The sequence below is a fragment of the Vombatus ursinus genome, unplaced genomic scaffold, assembly GCF_900497805.2.
Source record: "Vombatus ursinus unplaced genomic scaffold, bare-nosed wombat genome assembly UNPS02014799.1, whole genome shotgun sequence".
In the NCBI taxonomy this organism is placed as follows: Eukaryota; Metazoa; Chordata; class Mammalia; order Diprotodontia; family Vombatidae; genus Vombatus; species Vombatus ursinus.
The window spans coordinates 15,598,219-15,618,664 of record NW_020954577.1 but is presented as its reverse complement, the minus strand read 5'-3'; the positions used below and the strand labels follow the sequence as shown (position 1 = coordinate 15,618,664).

The 20,446-nt window shown below is 40.8% G+C and overlaps 1 protein-coding gene across 1 annotated transcript in view; it reads right to left on the bottom strand.

The window, feature by feature from the left end:
• The window catches only part of MEOX2 (mesenchyme homeobox 2), a 92,531-nt gene that overhangs the window by 7,741 nt on the left and 64,344 nt on the right, over positions 1–20,446 (bottom strand). The window contains exon 2 of the mRNA XM_027872429.1: positions 14,614–14,786. Coding sequence (XP_027728230.1) covers positions 14,614–14,786 — 173 coding nt within the window. The remainder of the gene's footprint in view (positions 1–14,613; positions 14,787–20,446) is intronic.

The window sequence follows — 20,446 nt, the reverse complement described above, 5'->3', positions numbered from 1 at the left end:
TAGGGTGGCTACTTCTACCCACCCCCATTTGGATTTGCTGTCTCTCAGCCTCTACTTGTTGCCCTCCAACTTCCTGAAACACTCATGGAACTCATGGCTGGCCAGGGTAAGCCAGATAACCCAGCATCCCACCTAACCCCATCAGACTGAAGTCCCCTGAAGGCTGTTGAATTTTGTGTGTATATTCCCAGAATCTAGCACAATGGCTGGTACATAGTAGGACCTTAATAAATGTTTGTGGATTGATTGTGTAAAATGAAAACCTGCATGCTTGGTGCCACGGCTTCCTACTAGCCAGTTCCATTCAGTTCTGGAATATTTCCAGGGGTACAGATCTTCTCAAAGCTGGAGAAGAGGCTAAATCTCCATCTGGGAGAAGTGGGATATTTCTCTTTCTCAAGCTCTACCCTTGGGACAACTGCGAAAGGAAGATTTGGAAATGTTATTGGCATTTCAAAGTGTACAGACTGAAAATGTGGCCAATTCACATAAGTCAAAAAAAGACTTTCTTTTCAATCTCTTAGTGGCCAAAGCAAAAGCATGATTTTTAATTATCTTGTTGCTGTCCAGCAGCATCCCTAACTTTTGAATTATTCTCTCTGAATGGTAAACAGTGACAGAACATCTGTAACACAATGGAGTCACAATGTACTCACAGGCACAATGAAAATTTCTAGGACACAGAGCTCTCCTGGTTTTCCTCCCACCTATCTGACCATCCTTCAGCCTCTTCTTCTGGATCTTCATCTGGGTTCTGCCTGATGACTCTTCTTTTCACTTTCTACACTATTTCACCTGCCAATCTCAGCAGCCCCCACAGATTCAATTATCTCCTTTATGCAAATACTTTTAGACCAACCTATTCAACTCTAGCCTCTCTCTTGACCTCCAATCCTGCATCTCCAACTGCCTAGTGGACATCTCACACTGGATGTCCCACAGACAGTTAAAGCTCAATACACTGGAAACTGAACTCATTACCTTTCCCCCAAATCACCACCCTCTTTCTAACATCCCTTTCACTTTTGAAGGCACCACAATCTTCCCAGTCACTGAGGCTGAAAGTCTTGTCATCATATCCAACTCTCCAATCTCTCTCATTCCCCTACATACACTCTGTTGTTAACTTCCATTAATTCTACCTTTATGGCATCTGCCACATACTTCCCCTTTTCTCCTCTGATACTGACACTATCCTGGAACAAGCCCTCATCCCCTAACACCCAGACTGGTGCAATAGTCTTGCAATGGGTCTGCCGGCCTCAAGTGTCCCCTCTCTAGGCCACCCTCCAGTCAGCTCCACAGTGAGCAGCTTAAAACAAATGTTTGACCATGTTACTCACCTACTCAAAAGACACCAGTGGCTCCCTATCACCTCTAGGTTCAAATAGCAAATCTTTTGTTTGACCTTCAAAGCCCTTTACAATCTGAACCCTCTCTGTCTTTCCAGACTTTTCAATATTTTATAACCCTCCATGTTTTCTAGGATCCAGCATCCTTACTGTTCTTGAACAAGACAGTCTATATCCTGACCGAGTATTTTCATTGCTCTCCCAATGCCTACAATTTTCTCCCTTCTCATCCCCACATCCTAGCTGCCCTGGCTTCCTTCAGGTTTCAGGTCTTAGCGAAAATCCTACCTTCTACAAGAGGCCTCTCAGAAGAGGCCTAAGTGCTAGTGACTTCTTTCTGAGATGGCCTCCATTTACCCTATTTATGTACATAGTTGTTTACATGTCGTCTCCCCTATTAAAAGGTGAGCTCCTTGAGGACAGGCACTGTTGTTGCCTTTCTTTGTAACCCCAGTACTTAGCACAGTGCCTGGCACATAACAAGCATTTCATAAATGCTGACTGACTTGAAACATGAAAAATGGAGGCTAGAATCAGAAAACAAAAATGAGCTCCAACAGGAGCCCCAGAGACCTTCTGGAGGTCTCCATTTTACAGATGGTGAAACAGGGGTCCAGAGAGGGAAAGGGACTTTTCCAAAGTCCAACATGCAGTCAATAGTAGAAACCTCCTGGTGAGACCACTTTATTACTCTGCTTTCTGATATCAGACTAGGATTCCCAAGGATGGAGAGAATTATTTAGAACATCTGCTTATTGGCACAAATACCCTACTTCCGTTTCCTTAGCTAATGACTTATTTTGCTTTCACATGCCTCTGGTTGATGACTAGGCTATTGTTTAAATTAGTTAAGGGACATATGACCCTGTATTGAACATCTCTTTGGGAACCATGCTGCTGAGAGAAGCTTGTTGTGGGTGATTTCTCTATATGATTTATATTGGAAGCAGAAATTACATCATCCCCTTCATACGAATATTAAAGAAGAGGAAAATGTGATATAGTAAATAATCTCTGTATCATTAAAATGTATTGTGTTATATTAAGTCATTTAAAACACAATACCTGAATGAAATCTTAGTTGTACTACAGATGGCCCAAAATTTATCCCTGCCTTTTCACAGTCATCTCCCCTGTCTGGAATATACTCCTTCTCTTCCTTCAAGACACAACTTAAGCACCACCTACCACTACTATTACTAGTACTACTACTAATAAAAATGGAGATGATGATGATGATGATGGTGGTGGTGGTGGTGGTAGTAATGACAATGGCGATGGAGTTGATGATGATGACTAATAAAAATAGCTAGTATTTATATGGTGCCTACTATTTGCCAGTCAGTGTACCGAGCACTTTTTATAAAAGTATTATCTCATTTGATCCTCACAAGAACTCTAAGTAGTAGGTGTTATAATTATTCCCATTTTACATTAGAGTAATATGAGGCAAACAGAGATTAAGTGACTTGCCCAAGGTCACACAGGTAGTAAGTGAGAAAAGATTTGAACTCAGGTCTTCCTGACTCCAGGCCCACCAATCTATCTACTACACCACCTAGCTGCCTTTTCTACACAAAGTCTTTTCTGATCCCCTCAATTGCTAGTGCCTTCCCTTCTAAAGGACTTCATGATTTGGATTTATTTGATTAGATTTGTATTGGATTTCTTTTTATTTATTTTGGAAAATATTTCTAGATTATTCATCTGCTCAGGGCAAAAGTAAAGTATTTGAAGGCTTGTATTTGTTAGTCGTCTAATTATTTTTCCATTCCATTCAACCAATATATATTAATTAATTTTAATAGGACTGCTATATGTGTCTGGCATTGCACTTACTGGGTGCTGGCTGCTTCCTTGAGAGCAGGGACTGTCTTTTGCCTCTTTTTGTATCCCTGGCACTTAGCAGAGTGCCTGGCACATAAATGTTTAGTGATCAATTGACTGCTATGATAAAGATAAGCAAAGTGAGACCAATGAGGAGGGAGAGAACACTAGTGACTGGAGGGGGTGGAGCAGAGAAGGCTTCCTGGAGACTTGGGCACCTGGGCTGGAGAGGAAGTTCAGAGACCAACCAGCCTGACCCACATCAGAGTAGGAAACCTGTCTGCAATAGCACCTGCTTGAAGCTCCCTAGACTTAAGATAGGAATTGATGCAATTGTTAGCTGCAAAGAAACCCAAAGGCTCCCCACCCCCATTCTGTTCCTGCTACTTTGGATATGAGCTACCCATAGACAGGGTGATTCAACATGGAGTAAAGGGTATTGTGATGGACTAACTGAGAAGCCATCCTAGTCTGCTCTCTAGGAATGTATACTGGGCGAGTATTCACTCATAGGAAGTGCACAACACCAGGGGAGCAGAGGAGTGCCAAGGTGAGGAAGCTGATTTAATTTCAAGTTCACTTGGATTCCTTTTATAATACTATGATTGTTCCTCATCATCCTCTATTTCTAGCCCATAGATTATAATTCCTATCATATGCTGAACTCTTTGCTTTCGCTCTGTGTCTAGAATTTGCTCTCCTTTTGTCAGTGTATGGAGGTGGGAGAGAAAAAGAAAACACTAGAATTACTGCTCAATTTTAACTAAAGGAGATTTCACTTACAAATGCCAGGAAGAAATTCATGACTTTCAGTAAATTCCAGAATGAGTCTTGTAGTTAAATTTACTATTTTTCAACATAAAATTATTTTTGCAGAAATGTAATCATCAGTCCAAGAGTTACTTCCTCACCTTAGAAGATGAATGACTGAATAAGGGAGTGGCAGGAAACACATTCAAACTTCAGTAAAGTTGGGCCAGTTTCCTACACCTGATATTTCATCTGACGTGCCTTCATCTCTGCTACCTCTGATGTCCCTGACCTCTGGCAAATGGCCCTTGGAGGTGCTAACAGTCCCTACAAAGGATAATGACCAACAGTGAAATCAACAAGTAGGGGACAGTAAGTAGATCTAGTTGTTGGACTACTGTTGCACAATTGGTCGATCCTTTACTTTGTGAGTGTGAGTCTTCTTAGCTGGGTGGGAAGTGGACATGTTATGCTATCTTTTCCTACCTTAAGTTATTAGCATAAATTAATATTGATGTCTAAAAGAGGCTGAAGGGAGTAACGTAACAATAATAATTGTCATCATCCTCATCCTCATCATTTGGGATTTTTAGTTCACAAAGTACTCCCCTCACTAACCTGTGACTCGGGTATCAAGTTCCAGTGATGGGAAAAAAGAGAAACTGCACAAGAATTGCCCAGAGTGTAAAGTAGGAAGTGGGAACATGTCTTAAGGCTGATGAAATATTGAGTTACATCCAACCTGCTTCAATATTTATTAGTTCCTAGATTTAGGAGCAATATATAAAGGCAGAGTGTGTGGATCTAGCTCATATTGTCACTTTTAGTATTTTGGTGGGGTGAGTATGATTGTTCCTGATGAAGTATTGCTATTCCTCTCTAGGGATTATTTTAATAGTTTGAGTGTTATTAAGAAATATTTTAAAAAACAAAGCTAATGTTTTACTTGAATTATACATTAAAAAAATTTACAGTACCTTAAGCATATTTTTACTACATCTAGGGTTGAAGATATTTCTTGAATAGAAAACAGCTCTGATTTTATATTTAAAGTCATGGGTAATATACAATCTACACAGAATAGATATGCTTTATGGCTTATTATGCTCAAAGGAACACACTGTGTCCCTTAAGGAATAGCTGTCTTCACCTGTGTGTCACTACAGTTATGGAATATATATGTACATGTATGCATCAGACCTATACACATGCACATATGTTTAAGCAGACAGATATACATATAACCATGCATACATGTATACCCATGAAATAATGTGTATGAACATGTTTAGAAAGTGGATATGCTTTGATAAATACATACACATATAGTGTGACATGTCTACATGGCTACACGCTTATATGCTTAGTTATGTCTATGTCTATATACATATAGCTAGATAGGGAAGTAGAATAATAAAAAGATGGAATAGATAAGAGAGAGATGATAGAGACAGATATGTGATAAACAGAAAGATAGAAAAAGAATGACAGATGCAGATTATAGAAAGAATGATAGGCCCTTTCCCCTAAGATGGCACCAAAGGCAAAGAAGGAACCCGTGCCCCCCACCCCCAAGAAAGAAGCCAAGTTCAAGGCCTTGAAGGCTGAGAAGGCAGTGTTCAGGGTGTTCATATCCACAAAAAGAAGATCCAAATGTCCCCCACCTTCCAGTGACCCAAGCCACTAAGACTTCAATGGCAGCCCAAAGACCCTCAGAAAAATGTCCCTTGGAGAAACAAACTTGATCACTACACCATCAAGCTTCCCTTGATCACTGAATATGCTAGGAAGAAAATTTAGGACAACACCCTCGTCTTCACTGTGGACGTCAAGGCCAACAAGCATCAGATCAAGCAGATGGTAAAGAAGCTGTATGACATCAACTTGGCCAAGGTCAACACACTGATCTGGCCTGACGGAGAGAAGAAGGCCTATGTCCGACTTGTTCCAGACTATGATGCTTTACATGCAGCCAACAAAACTGGAATCATCTCAACTGTGTCCAGCTATTCCATCCACCTACAATAAAAAAGTTTTGCAGTAAAAAAAAAGAAAAAGAAAAAGAATGATGGAAATACAGAGTTAAGAGAAACAGAGAGAGGGGAATGGATAGATGGATGCCTAAATAGGGAGATGAAGAATGGACCTGTAATTTCATTGGTACAGAGAATTCCCCAATGAGGATCCCCTTTTACCAATGTAAGTCAGCTCCTTCTCTGAAACTCATAAAGCTGTGGTTGGCTATAGCAGTGATGTCAAACTCCAATAGAAGTGGGGACCACAAGACTGTACATAATGATCCCTGTGCTCCCATATTGACTTAGAAAACCACAAATTAAGATTATCTATGTTTTATTACATTTTTATTTGTTTTGGTAAGTATTTCCCAATTACATTTCAATTTGGTTCAGGTACACTGGGGAGTGTTGGGGGCATGTTTGACAGCTCTGGACTAGAGCACTCAGAAGTTAAATGAGTTGGCCAAGGTCACACACATACATAAACACACAATGTATATATTCATGTGTGTGAGTATGTAGACGAACATGTGTTCACATATGCATACATCCCTTACATATATAATAGACGTTATTTGTGTATACATAGACCCTGTATATAGATAATATATGTATATGTAGACATTATGTGTATACATAGACATAGACATTATTTACATATATAATATGCATACTGTCTGTATATACGTGTACATTATATATCCATATGTATATATTATCTCTCTCTCTCTCTCCACATACACACACACACGTACACACACACACACGTACATATGTGTTTGTTCCAAAATAGTCTCTGTTGCCATTTGGAAACTTTCCTTAATGTGTCCCTTCCTAATGCTGAAGTCCCTTGTGAATGACAGGAAAGTATCGTGTAACAGGAGCCTAATGCAAAAAGGAAAAACTGGCACTGGATTTCAGAGCAGATAACTCTTTCCTTGCAATGACATGCTCAATGATTTGATGATATAGCACTAGGCTGGTGTGTGTTTATGTTTCATAGTAGTATTAAAGGTCACTGTAGTATAATGCATGTACAGCACTGGATATGGGGCCTGAAGATCTGGGTTTAAATCCTGCCTCTCACATCTCCCTACTAGGTGACCCTGGGGATGACCCTTAACCTCCCTAGGTCTCAGTTCCCTCATTTGTAATAGCAGAGGAGGACAAGATGGCCTATGAGTTCCATTCCAATACTAGATCAGGGATGACCCTAAATTCACTATGTCTCATTTCCAGCTCTATACCCATGATCCTATTCATGGTCTGACTAAGTTATAAATTCAGTTCCATTTCATAAACTTTTACCAAATACCTAGTGCTGGATGCATATGTCAATCATTAACCAGATCTGACCAAGGAAATCCAGCCTCCCTGCTAAAGAGATAAGAGCACAGGACCATATGGCTTTATAGATAAAACCCTTCAAGACAGAGAGTTTATTCCACAGCAGCCACAAAACCGGTGTTTAGTTGGGACAAAAAAAAAACCTCCTTATATGTGGGCCATCCAAAAGTGGATAGCCATTTTCACAGTTGGCTTAGGGCCAAGTGGTGATTTATGAGGAAACAATACAATCTAAGCCCTCTCACTTCCATTAATGGAATATGATCTTAGCAGGTGGGATTTTTCCAGTTTTGTTGGCAAGGCTGCATGCCATGACTCTGTTTATTCCGGTAACCCAAGCTGGTTTATGAGGCTGTCACATTGCTCCTTTGATTAGCTTGGTGAGAGAAGGAAAAAAAGAAAAGGTCTTGTGAGGTGGAAAGACCTTTCATCCTTTCTATATTGGGCATCCCTGTCCCATAAAATTGGCCGTTGGCCACCTCTTCCACCCTGATGCAGCTGCTTCCTCTCTTCATCCCATGGCAAGATGTGATAACCTGGTGGGCATGTTCCTCGTTTAGCTGGACAGTCTCTAAACCAAGAGTGAATTTGTCAGGTTTGCACATAGCAAGGGACCAGAGACAAGCTCTTCTAAGCGCTCTTCAAGAGAAATGCAAAATTGAGATGCTCAAATTTAGAGAGTCCACCCCAACACTTCACATGGACTATTTGTGTCCTACCTGAGGTAGAACGTTCTGAGCTAGTATTGATCTGATCAACCACAGTCGAACACACTGAAACTTGACTTCAGCATAGTGATGTCATTTTGGTCTTCCTCAAGAACCAAGGACAACAACCAACCAGCTAAGCAAAGCCAGCTGCCGATGACAATGAGTAGCTGGGCCTGAAAGGGGAATCTAAGAATGGGTCATGTGGGACAGCAACTTGGAATGGCAGTAGTCCCCACTACTAGCCCTCCTCTGCTCAGAGCAGCAAGCTCTGCTGAACATCTGAGGCTCAACATCTTCAAGATCTTCCATTTGATGCTGAGGTCTCTTTCTTTACACACAACAAGTTTTTCTCTAAGACCTGCAGGCTAAGCTGAAATGACCCTCAAATCTAAAGGGTTTGCCCAGTTAGGGCTCAAGCGGCTGTTTTTTTTTTCTTCCTAATTTAGTGACTAGTGATATGTGCCTGGCATATAGTAGGCTCTTCAGAGGAGTGGGGGAGGGAGGGAAGAAAAAAGGAAAGAAGATTGGTAGAGAATAATGTAGATGATAGATTGATAGATAATAGAAGAATGGACAGATAAATAGATATGTATTCCAGATAATTTACTGAGTGCTAAGAATACAAATACAAGCAAACAAGATGACTCTTGCCCTCAAGGGGATGAAATTCTAATGGAGAAAGACAACATATAAAGTTGAGCTGGAAAAGGAATTATCAGAGGACACATATATGTTAGCATGATGTAGAGATGTCCAGGCCATAGCATGGAGTCCTGAATCCAGGCAAGATAAGGCAAAGATTAACTGTTAATATCCTGACACACTAGGGTCTGAGTTGAAGAGGAGGATGGGGATGATGACTAGAGCACAAGAGGCATGGTATCTACCATTTACATTGTATAATTGACATCTTGATGACTTCAATCCAATTTAAAAATGCTTACTTTGTGCTGAGCATTCTTCTAGGTTCATGTGAAGTCACTTGACTTCCATGCCCACCCTGACCAGCAGGGAGCAGGGCAAAAGCATAGTTTCAGCTGAGAATCCAGATCTTAAAGATTTCACCTTGACCCAGACTGAGTCATGGATTTAAAGATTAAAAGACGGCATCTAGGTGGTGCAGTAGATAGAGCACCAGCCCTGGAGTCAGTAGATCCTGAGTTCAAATCTGGCCTCAGACATGTAACACTCATTTCATTAGCTGTGTGACTCTGGACAAGTCACTTAACCCCAACTGCCACACACACACGCACACACACACACACACACACACACACAAGATTAAAGGAATTTTAGAGGTCATATGGTTGAAATCCCTCATTTTATAGATGAGGTAACTGAGGCATGGAAGTCAAGTGACTTGCTCAAGATTATACAGGTAGTAGGTAATGGAGAAAACATTTTCAGTGGTCTGGCCATTATATCATGCCCTCAGAGCTTCTATTTTCTCTTTATATTGTATTGGAGGATGAAAGGGAAGATTAATGGTATTTGGAGTGGAGGGGAGAAGAGAAATGAAGGAGGAAAAGATCTACCACTTTCTTTTTCGGCCCCCAATTCCCTCTCTTCCTTACAGACACCTTTCTTAATGGATAATACAACCTAACAAGATGAAGTTGACAATGAATAAAAAGAAGAAGATAAACACATGAGACCATTTCTTAATAAGGCAAGATGTAGGGAAGATACACAAGCCCAGACTGGCTCAGAAACCTCAAACAAGCCTTTCCAGGGCTGTTCCAAAGAAGAAAAGGTGCATCTTTGTCAAGAAGTGGGAAAGGCCTTGACCTCCCCAGATAACTGCAGGCTATCCCTAGTCAAGCAAGCTCAGGACTCTGACTTTGCTCCTGGCAAGGAGCCCAGGGCTGACATCCCATCATCCTTATAATTGGACAGAGGCACGGCCTAAATTTGTTATTTCCCCCATGTGAAACATGGCCACACTTCCGGTGGAAATCAGTGTCTTCATAACCAGGCCCTTGATGTGCATTTCCCTCTCTTTTTCTTTTCCTCTCACTTAAAAATAAAAATAAACCAGATGCATGCTGAAGCTGCTGAGCACCAAATGCCCATGCAGACTGTTGTCTAATATGGTAGAAGAGGATGGATTTATAAAAATAGAAGGAAAAAAAGCCCTCCATATCTTCCCTCAATACATCTGGGCCATGTGAATGTAACCTGTCTATAACTTATTTTCTTAGAGAAGAGAATTCCAGTGACTTGCCCAAGGTGCAGTTGGTGTTAGAGGTGACTAAGAACCAATGCTGACTCATGAATGTCTTAGACACTACTCATAATCAATGAAATGATGTATGCAACATGGACTCTGCAAACCTTAAAAGGTCTAGACAGTCAACAAGTATTGATGAAGCACATATTATGTGCTGGGCACTGTATGGGTGCTGGGGATAAAAGTGAAAAGAATGCAAACCAAAAGCCATCCTTACTGGCAAAGAGCCTATATAATGAAGGAGGAGACAGCCCCCCCCCATATATATAAATATATATATAATGTGTGTGTGTGTGTGTGTATAGACATATATAGACAATCCTATATGTGTCTATACGTGTGTATGTATGTATATATACACATACATATATAAGAAATCAGTCAGTAAGCTTTTATTGTGTCGACTATGTTCTAGGAAATGTGAATAAACACAAATAGTTCAATACTAGGTAGTTGGGAAAGGAGGGTGCTTGTGGTTAGAGAGATCAGGGAAGACTTCCTGCAGAAAATGCTTGAGATTCTCCTACAGGAAGACAAGGCCCTTTGAGGTAGAGGTAAGGAGGGGGCTGCATTCCAGACATGCAGAACAGTCATTGCAAAAGCTGAAAGTTGGGAGGTGGAGTGTCATGTTTCTTACAGGGACAGAAAGGAGGTCAGTTTGGCTGGATCACAGGGTGGAGGTAGAAGAACAATTTCCAGAGGCATTGTAAAGGTAGGTTGAGGACAGTCTGTGTGGGCCTATCATTATTTTAGCAACAGTAGTAGAGGGAATGAAGAGTAACCTACTGATAAACAAAGTCACATAAAAGCTGTCTCCAATGTGGGTCTTCAAGTGGAAACTCAGAAGATCATGATGGCAGAGGAGATGATGATATTTACCGGATGGAAGGACTGGTTCTTCTGGGATAGATGTGTGTGTGTGGCCGCACCTTGTGTGTAGACCTTCCAGTGCATGGGAAGCCCTCCACAAAAAAAGTGCACAGAGGCATGAACAAAATGAGGGTCCGGTCTCACAAGCGGAGGCAAAGGCAAGATCCAATATAGGATAGTTGCATTGTTCAAGATGAGTAAAATGGCAAAAACAGAAGGCAGGGAGAAAAAAGAGGCAGCTTATTCTTATTCTGCATCTGTTTTCTCTTTCAGGGTAAATTATCATAGGTCTGGAAAGGTCAGAACACAAAATGGAAAATTGGAAGATGGCACCCAGGCTAAGGAGGGGAATAGAAAAAGAGCAACTAGCTGCTCTCGAGGATTTGAAGTCATAGGGAGTGGATGGGCTCCATCTTCCTGCTTTTAGAATGGAACAGAGGCCAGCACGAGAGAGAGGACAAAGGTGGTGAAGGTCCCACTGTTCCCTTCCCTGGTCTGACCTCATCTCCTGTGTTCAGATCTGTGAGCCTCATTTTAGTGAGGATGTTGATAAACTTGAGAATGTCCAAATGGTAACAGGCAACCAAGATGATGAAGGAACTTGAGATCATGCCCTGTGGAGGTCAACTGAAGAAACTAGGGATGGTCACCCTGGGGATGTTTCAGAATGGGTTTGTTTTCAGACATAGGATGGATTCAATGTCTCTTGGTCCTTGCCAACTCTGAGACTGGGATCCTGAGAAGAGAAGTTCTTAGGGATGGGCAAGACATGATAATTGTCTCTAAGTACCACAATGAGGTGAAATATACATACATGCATACACACATGCACACGTGCACACATACACGTTGGCCTTGTAGACCTTATATCTACATTAAATTAAATTAAAATTAAATGTTAAAAGATTGTGAGAATGATTAGGAATATCAAGGACACATTTGACTGTCTATTCTGCCTGGTAGGAACAAAGGCCCATTACAGTTATCTGCTGATTAGTCATCATACTACAAGGGAGAATAATGATGAAAATAAATTAAATAATTTAAAGATTCAATGATTATTAAATAGTTTATGCTTTGCTTTGGAATTTATTTTTAATTGCATATGAACTTGTTGGTGTATAACATCTTTAGAATTATGGGTCTTTCTGATGTTTACCATCCATTATCTGATCTACTTCCCACATCATTCCTTGTGGCGTGGAAGCCAGTATGACTCCCATTTTACAAAGGAAGACACTGGCGTTCCAATGAATGATTTCTCTTTGGCAAGCTAGCTGCGTGGGCTTATTCCAGTTCAATGTATGTCTCTGTACTCAATCAGGCTATTTCCAAGTCCAACCAAGACCTGACTTTGGACAGGAGAGCTGGGAAATTCTTCCATTTCCCAATTCTGCTTCCCAGTCCAACTCCCCACCACAATACACTGTATGCTGAGAACTAACTGTTCTCTCAGAATTTGCCAAATGTTTCCTGGATCAAAGGACGTCATTAAATGTTTGGGCTCAAAAAGAGGCTCTGAATTCACAGTGAACAGAGAAAGTTGGGATGTCCAAAGTACAGTAGGTTGTCAAAGCCAAATTTGAAAACAAGGCTTGCGAGATAAACAGAAACGTGGATGACCTCTCACTGACTCATAATCACACTCTCCACAATCCCTGGTCCTCTGTCCTCATAGACCCAACACCACTCTACCATCTCCACTCTGCAGATGACTTCACCTCCTGCCTCCATGAGAAGATCAAGGCCTTGGGTCAAGAGTGCCTTTGTTTCCCTTATTCAAATCTCAAAATTTCTCTATGTTTCCACACATCATCTAATAACCAGGCATTCTTAACCTTTTTATTGTTTCATGGATGTCTTTGACAATTTAGTAAAGCTAATGGAACCTCTCGATTGGGTGTTTCCATGGACCCTACACAGGCAGATGCTCAGGTCTTCTGTATAATAAAAAGTAAAATAAAGTTAAATATGAGAAAACAGCTTGACCATGCCATTCTTCAAGCTATTCTTCAACATTTCCCCTACCATTCTCTGCTACAGATCTAGAGAGTGCACCAATGGTATCTACTTCCTCATCACCCATTCACTCTTCCACAGCTGATGATTCTAATACTGCCACCTCTCTCCTTTCATATATTGGAAATTAGGTGTCTGTCCCAGTGTGCATCCATAAACATCTTCACTCTCAAAATGGTATGAAGTGATAAGAAATGATGCATCTGAATAATTCAAAGTACCACACAAAGACTTCGATGAATTGATGCAGGTGGAGAGAGTAGAAGAAACACCAAATGGAGGAGGAGTCAGGGGAAACAACATACAGAATGTCTGTAGCAATCTAAGTGGAAAGTCCAGCTCCTCTTAAAAAAAGAAAAGAAAAGAAAAAAGAAAAGAAAAGAAACTGCATATAATGCAATTCTAATAACCAAGTCCAACCCTAAGTAGAAAAAAAAAATAAGTCCCCTGCCTCGTGCTCTTTCTTATAGAGGGGGGACTAATGGTGTGGAACATTGGATATGCTGTCCGACTTTGGTGATGTGTTCGTTAGTTTTGAGGAGGTGCTTCTCTCTCTCTCTCTCTCTCTCTGTCTCTGTCTCTCTCTGTCTCTGTCTCTGTCTCTCTGTCTCTCTCTCCTCTCCCCTTCCCCACCCCTATTCTTTGTTACAAGGGATGGCTCCCTGGGGAAAGGAGAAAGGAAGAAAGGAGGGATATCTTCTGGAAGGAAAAAGGCAAAGAAACAAAAACACCAATAACCATTTGAATGATTTAAAATTCAGGCTTGTGCTATATGATGCCGGATTTTACATTCATTAACATTAAACACAATTTGAAAATCATTGTACTTTCTGGGAAAGTACACTTCATTGATTCGTTCACTGATTAGCCAAGGACAGTCTGACTTTTTACTTTTTAACTTTGTTAAAGTTTCACAGTCGCTCTCCGGAGATGAATCTTCATTGCCAATAAGATATCTCATTTTCTTACTCAAACAATGCTCCCTGGATAGCACTCAAAGGCTTCCTGTTGGGCACCTCACTGAGAATAAGGAAAATAAGAAATTTCCAATATGATCATTCCAATCATGATCACCTCAGAATTTTGAGTCTGTCAATGTGCTTTTGGCACATTATCACATTAGAGGTTCCCAGCAACCGTGGGAAAAGGGAATATCTATCATCTCCATTTTTACAGAGGAGGTGAAAAAAATACTTAATTAAATACTGACTAAGGGCCAGACAAAATGCTAAGCACTGGAGATAAAATTACAAGCAAGCAAGACATTGAAGTGACTTCTTCATTGTTATTCAGCTGACAAGTATCAAAGGTGGAATTTGAACTCATGGCTTCCTGTTCATGCCAAGCACCCCATCATCTATGTCAATCTGCTTTTTTTATATAAATGATTGGAGAAAAAAAAGTTTGGGGAAGCCAGAGCAGCTTTCCTTTTTATTGGCTTGGTACCCTACACCATTTAAAAGCAAAATGACTTCTAGCATCATCCGCACCTGTCTTTCCGTGAGATCCAAGTTCACTGCAATCTCATATCTCCTCAGCCGGGTCAGGTAGTTATGATGAGCAAATTCTGCCTCGAGCTCTCGGATCTGCTCCTTGGTGAATGCTGTCCTTTCCTTCCTGGGCTTACTATTTACTTCCGACTTGTAATTTCCTTCCTGGGAGTCTGAAAGTCAGAGCAGATTACACACAGTGTCATTACACTATTGAACTAATGAAGGCATCTGCTCACCCACCCTCCTTCTTCCTAGTGGAAAAAAAAAGATTAGGTGCAGGGTCAATGATTGTCTATTATGGACTGTCAATGACTTTTAACCACAAAGACACACACATGTTACACAAACAAACAAACCAGCATAAAAACTGCTGGCAAGATTCACAGAGTGTTCAAATGTACCACATCTCCAAACACGGATGGGAAGGATTGACCTAGAGCCTTACAAACCTTTCTTCCCAGGCAAACAACCTTGTGGCAAAACAGCCCAACTAAAATGGTCAGGCATCACCCACAAAAATTTGATCCCAATTTAGTTCCACAAATATAAAAAATGGAAGACACTGGATGTGAATGTCAGTGTGGCTTCTTCATGGGTTTAGAGGTAAAATCATTTGGGAAGGAAGGTAGAAGGGCGCAGAAAGATGTCTTTTGGATGTGGCAGAATCCTGGGGAATACAGGGTAGAATTTCCGAAATACTCAAAGACTCACAAATGACAAAAACTTAATATTGTTTCTTCTTAGAAAGACTAAAGAAGTTACTTTCTAAACATAATTGCAAAGAGATGAAGGGAAGGACCTTTTTTTCAAGATCTTTTAAACTAAGGCTTAGGGGCAGCTAGGTCATACAGTGGATAGAGCTTTGGCTTAGGAATCAGGAAGACTCATCTCCATGAGTTCAAATCCAGCCTCAAACATTTACTAGCTATGTGATGCTCAGAATTTATAGTCTCAGGCTATTATTGCAGCCCAAAGATTATTGTAGATGGTGACTATAGCCATGAAATTAAAAGACCCAGAGTCAGGAATATCAATTGCAAAGTAGGTGCCTATATTCCTTGAGAGTTGCCCTGGGCACTGAGTGGTTAAGCAATTTGCCTAGAGTTAAATAGACCATAAGCATCAGAAATAAGATTAGAACCTAGGTCTTCTTCCTGACTCTGGGACCAGCTCAGAGAGGCAGTGTTATATCTTAGATAAACCATAGGAGTTAGTCACAGATACTGGCTGTGTTGACACTTGGGAAGTCATTTCACCTTCCTAGGGTGTAATTTCCTCACTTGTGAAATGAAGGGATAAGAAGTGATAACCTTTAAGGTCCATTGTAACACTAAATCTACAACACTATGAACTCCATTCACTGGGCCATAGAATAATTTTTTCATCCTTCTGGCATCCCTGGAGGCAGGGTGGTATGTGAGTATCAGGTCCATATACAAAGGACAATTTTTCAAAGTTCAGAAAGGCCATTATTCAAATAGATAATAATTCATGTCAGAATACATTCCTCCAAAATACCCATATAACAAATTATCCAGATAATTGCCTCATTTCCCCACCTGTGTATACACTTGCACTCAGGTCCAGGATTTAAGAATGAGATGAAATGGTGCTTTTCTCTGATCACATCTGATTACATTTGACAGAAGAATTATGATGTTTTCTTATATGGCACAAAACTGAGAGCTATTTATAAATTCATTTCCTTTTCACCAGGACCAAAGAATTCATTGAGTGGTGGCCAGCCTATTATTTGTGAGCTTCTCCACAGTTGGGCTGTCCTTTGGGCAATGGAGTCAGTCTATTAATGGAACTATACTTGATGGAGATGTGTGATGGGGAGGAATTAACTCCAGAATATTTCCAGAGATGATGACCTATGTTCAGGAAACTATGAGAGGTATCACTGAGAAAATGCAAAAATGGAAAAGGTGAGCTGACCATGTTATATGAGTGAGGGACATCAGATGGAGAGCCCAAGCCTTCCACTGGTACCAAGGAAATTGAAAAGAGCCTCCATGGGTAGCAAGTCACGTAGCACCTTACAGGGAATCCTTTCTGAAGGACCCATGGAAGAATATGGACAAATGTCAGGAAGAAAAGGCATTAATGGGATTTGATCTGCAATCATACAGAGAGTAAGCACCCTCATGGATGGGATCACAGATTCTGGCCTCTAGGTGGTGCAATGGATACAGCCAAGGGCCTGGAATAAGGAAGACCTAAATTCAAATCCTGCCTTAGATGCTTACTAGCTATGTGACCTTCAACAAGTCCCTTACTTACTGTCCGCCTAAGTTTCTGCAGCTATAAAATTGGGAAAATAATAGTACTTAACCCCAAGTGTTGCTGTGAGGATCAAATGAGATAGTTTTTATAAAGCACTTCACACAGTTCCTACAACATAGTAGTTGCTACACAAATGCTATTATTATTGTTTTTATTGTTATCATTACAGCACTGAAGCACAGGACACGTGCAGAGACCCCAACTCAGATCCATTTTATTAGTAAACTTGTTTTTTCCTCATCCCTCCCCCAGAGGTTGCTAGTGCCCTCTTTCCCCAAACTCCCTTGTCCTCCTCATTTATGTCCTTATTTAGTATGCCCATACTGCTCCTGCACTAGAGTGGGCAGGGATTGTTTGATTTTTGTATTTTGCTCCCTGGGGCCCAGTACAATGCCTGGTACAGAGTAGTCACTTGAGTGTTTATTCATCGATGATTGATTTTTTATTGTATCCACAGTGCCAAGCACAATATCTGGTATATTATAAGCCATTAATAAATGTTTGCAGATTGAATGATTGATGAACATTTTTTTCTTCCAAATGACTTAAATCCAAAGATGCTGAAATACTTGTAATACATGTGTAAGAAATCCCCCATATTTTGATTATGCTCTCATATCTCTTGGATGTGCCAATGTACAGCCTGATAGGAGCCATCATGGAATGACCAGGGGCTGCTATCCCACAATAGCACCATCTATAAGGAAAACTGCTGGACTAAGTCATGGTCATGTCAATGACTCCGACTCCTGAGTAGCAGGATCTGAAGCTGACCCCCTGGGGTGCTTTCTGTGGCCAGCAAAAGCAACAGCCAGCTTTCGTCAATAGCCTGGCCCATCAGCCACTCTACCAGACTGCAGAATGGGTTTTCCTGACGGGTACACGGGCTACATCCAGCATTCTTGATGAATCACAAACTGCAGTCCTAGGCTCGTCACTCACACCTATGCTGACAGGCTCCGTGCCTTGGCAAGGTCCAGCCAGCTGCAATGGTCTAGAGAAGTAGTGGCTATGGGTCATGCGCCTGCTGATTGGCATTTTCTACCCCATGAGTGAGACTCATGCCCATTTTGTAAAAGCTGGGATTGGAAGGAGACAGAGGAACCCAATCCGGACAACATCAAGACATCTGGCATGATCCAGATGTTTTTCTGTTATTATTAAATGATGATCAACATTCAGGTATCTCAGAACTTCCAGATGTTCTGACATAATGTAGGCAGAACTCCCCAGTGAGTGGCTGCATTGTTCACTTTTCAGCTGGAAGCTTGGGATCTTGTAGAATCTATCATAGCTCATATTCATGCTCAGAAAATGAACCTCTCACACCAGGCTCCCAGCATGTGTACTCTGATGCCAAACTGGACCAGAGCCCTATCCCCAGCCTCTGGGTCACTTTTCTTTGATGGGGTAAAACCCTTCTCCTTGCGTGTAAAACAAATGTGGACTCAAGTCACAGAGCTAGGCTAATTTTTTTTCATAAGCAATCTGATGTGAATGATTCATAGTTTGCCTATTTCCTTATGTAAGCATGAATGAATGAATTCACATTAGGGGAAGCGTGTTAACTTGTGTTTATTTTCATTTCTTTGAAATTTACATCCTTTAACTCTTTATAATATTCACAACTTCCAGAAAAGTAGCTAAATAGCTGTCTGTGTATGTGTGTATGTGTGTGAGAGTGTGTGTGTGTGTGTGTGTGTGTGTGTATAAATATGGAAAGACACAATGCTATCCATGTCTGTGGCAATTAGGTTTGTGCATGGATCAGATTCAACACCCAATGGTGGAACTATCTCAAATCCCTGACCATCATGCCAAGCTTAAATCCCATATCCACTTCCTGAATTTCCTTCTTAAACATAAGCTGTCTAAAAGCTACTGCCCGGAATATAGTCATTTCTGTGGTGATCATTCAAGTTTAGGGTAATTACTTATGGGAGATTAAGTTGTAAATAATATAACAAAGACTGAACCTGCCCTTACCCTTTCAGCTGTATCAGCAAAGGAGAACAAGATATTGAAAAAAATAGCAGATATACCAGATGTGTCAATTACTAACCCCTAAGAATATTTCCTTTGGTTTTTTAACTTGCTCTCTAGGCTTTTTATCGTAGTTAAAAAAAAAAAAAACTTCCCCCCTTTTCTTTCCCATTAAACACAAGCTCCCTGGAATAGTGTTTTTTGGACTTGTAACATCCATAAACTTGGGTTGTTTTAATTTCCAAAGCCATAAATCTTTTTCTTTCTTTCTTTTTCTTTTTGGAATGTTTCTTTTTAACAGTCTCTAAAGGATAAAGACTGGGAGATCCCATCTCTCTCTGACCTTAAGGCCTTTGTTCATATCACCTGACTAGCTTTTCTTTGGTGGAAAATGGGTGGGAGACTTGGAAGAGGCTTCTGGCAGATTTGAAATCAGTCCATCTGTTTCCCAGCTGTTTCAACTGAGGCAAAAATACCTCAGTTTTCTTCCACTACCCACATCCTATGCCAAATGGTAGGTGTTGAGGGGGGAATTTAGAAACTGCATCCCTTCTTTCTGCCTCTCAGCCTCAAACAAAATATCACCATCTGGCACAATGCATTACAATGCAAAAGGTCACATTTTGATTATTCTCACTGGTAGACCTTCATGTGCACATTTGATAAAGAGCATGTGAATACAAGTGCACACAAGTGTTCTTACACACATATATACAAAGAACTCTCTCTCTCTTTCTCACACACACACACACACACACACACACACACACACATTTGAATCCCTCACTCTTTCTTAAAGAAATGTTGACTTATGGGTTCAGGTACTGGTTGGCTGTCCTTGTTCCATAACCTTTGGCTTGCTGGGACTATGCTAATGGAAGAAGTCTGTGATACTTCCGTCAAGGATACAAATTGCTCTCCAAGGATCAGTTCTGTCTAGCTTTTAGAACTTCTCCACATGTGACTTTTTATTTCACCCAGGGCAAGGCAGTGCCAAAAGATAATAATGTTTTATTAGAGGCCAATGAGACAAGGGCTCTCTGTTCATGAGTGACATGGTATGTTTTCAAGCCAAAGAGTATCATTAAAGCATGACTGACTGATATTGTAACACAAAACTAAATCTATTAACTTGCTTCACTGCAAAGTTAGTATAGTGGTATGTGCACAGCAACAGTATAATGAGCCATCATCACAGGTAAGTATGACCAAAACGATCAGAGTTTAGATTCCAAAGAATATTGTTCCCTTATGAGATTTCTTGTGTCTGCTTTTTATTGGCTACTGAAAGGACAGATACAGCACCATCTTACATGTAGCATTGCTGAGCTGGTTCAGTAAAAAGTATCCTGAGGGTGAAGTGTAGGGCTTGGTGTGGTGAACAGTGAGGCACAGTGAGCATAATTAGACCATATGGTTCCTTCCCAATATTTGGAGTTCACAGAATGGCCTCCAGTGCATTTCATGAAGGTGCTCTCAGAGATTCATGGAAAGAAGTAGATAGAGGACACTAGCAGAACGAGAGGTCAGGTAGAAATCACATAGAGATGGCAAGCTC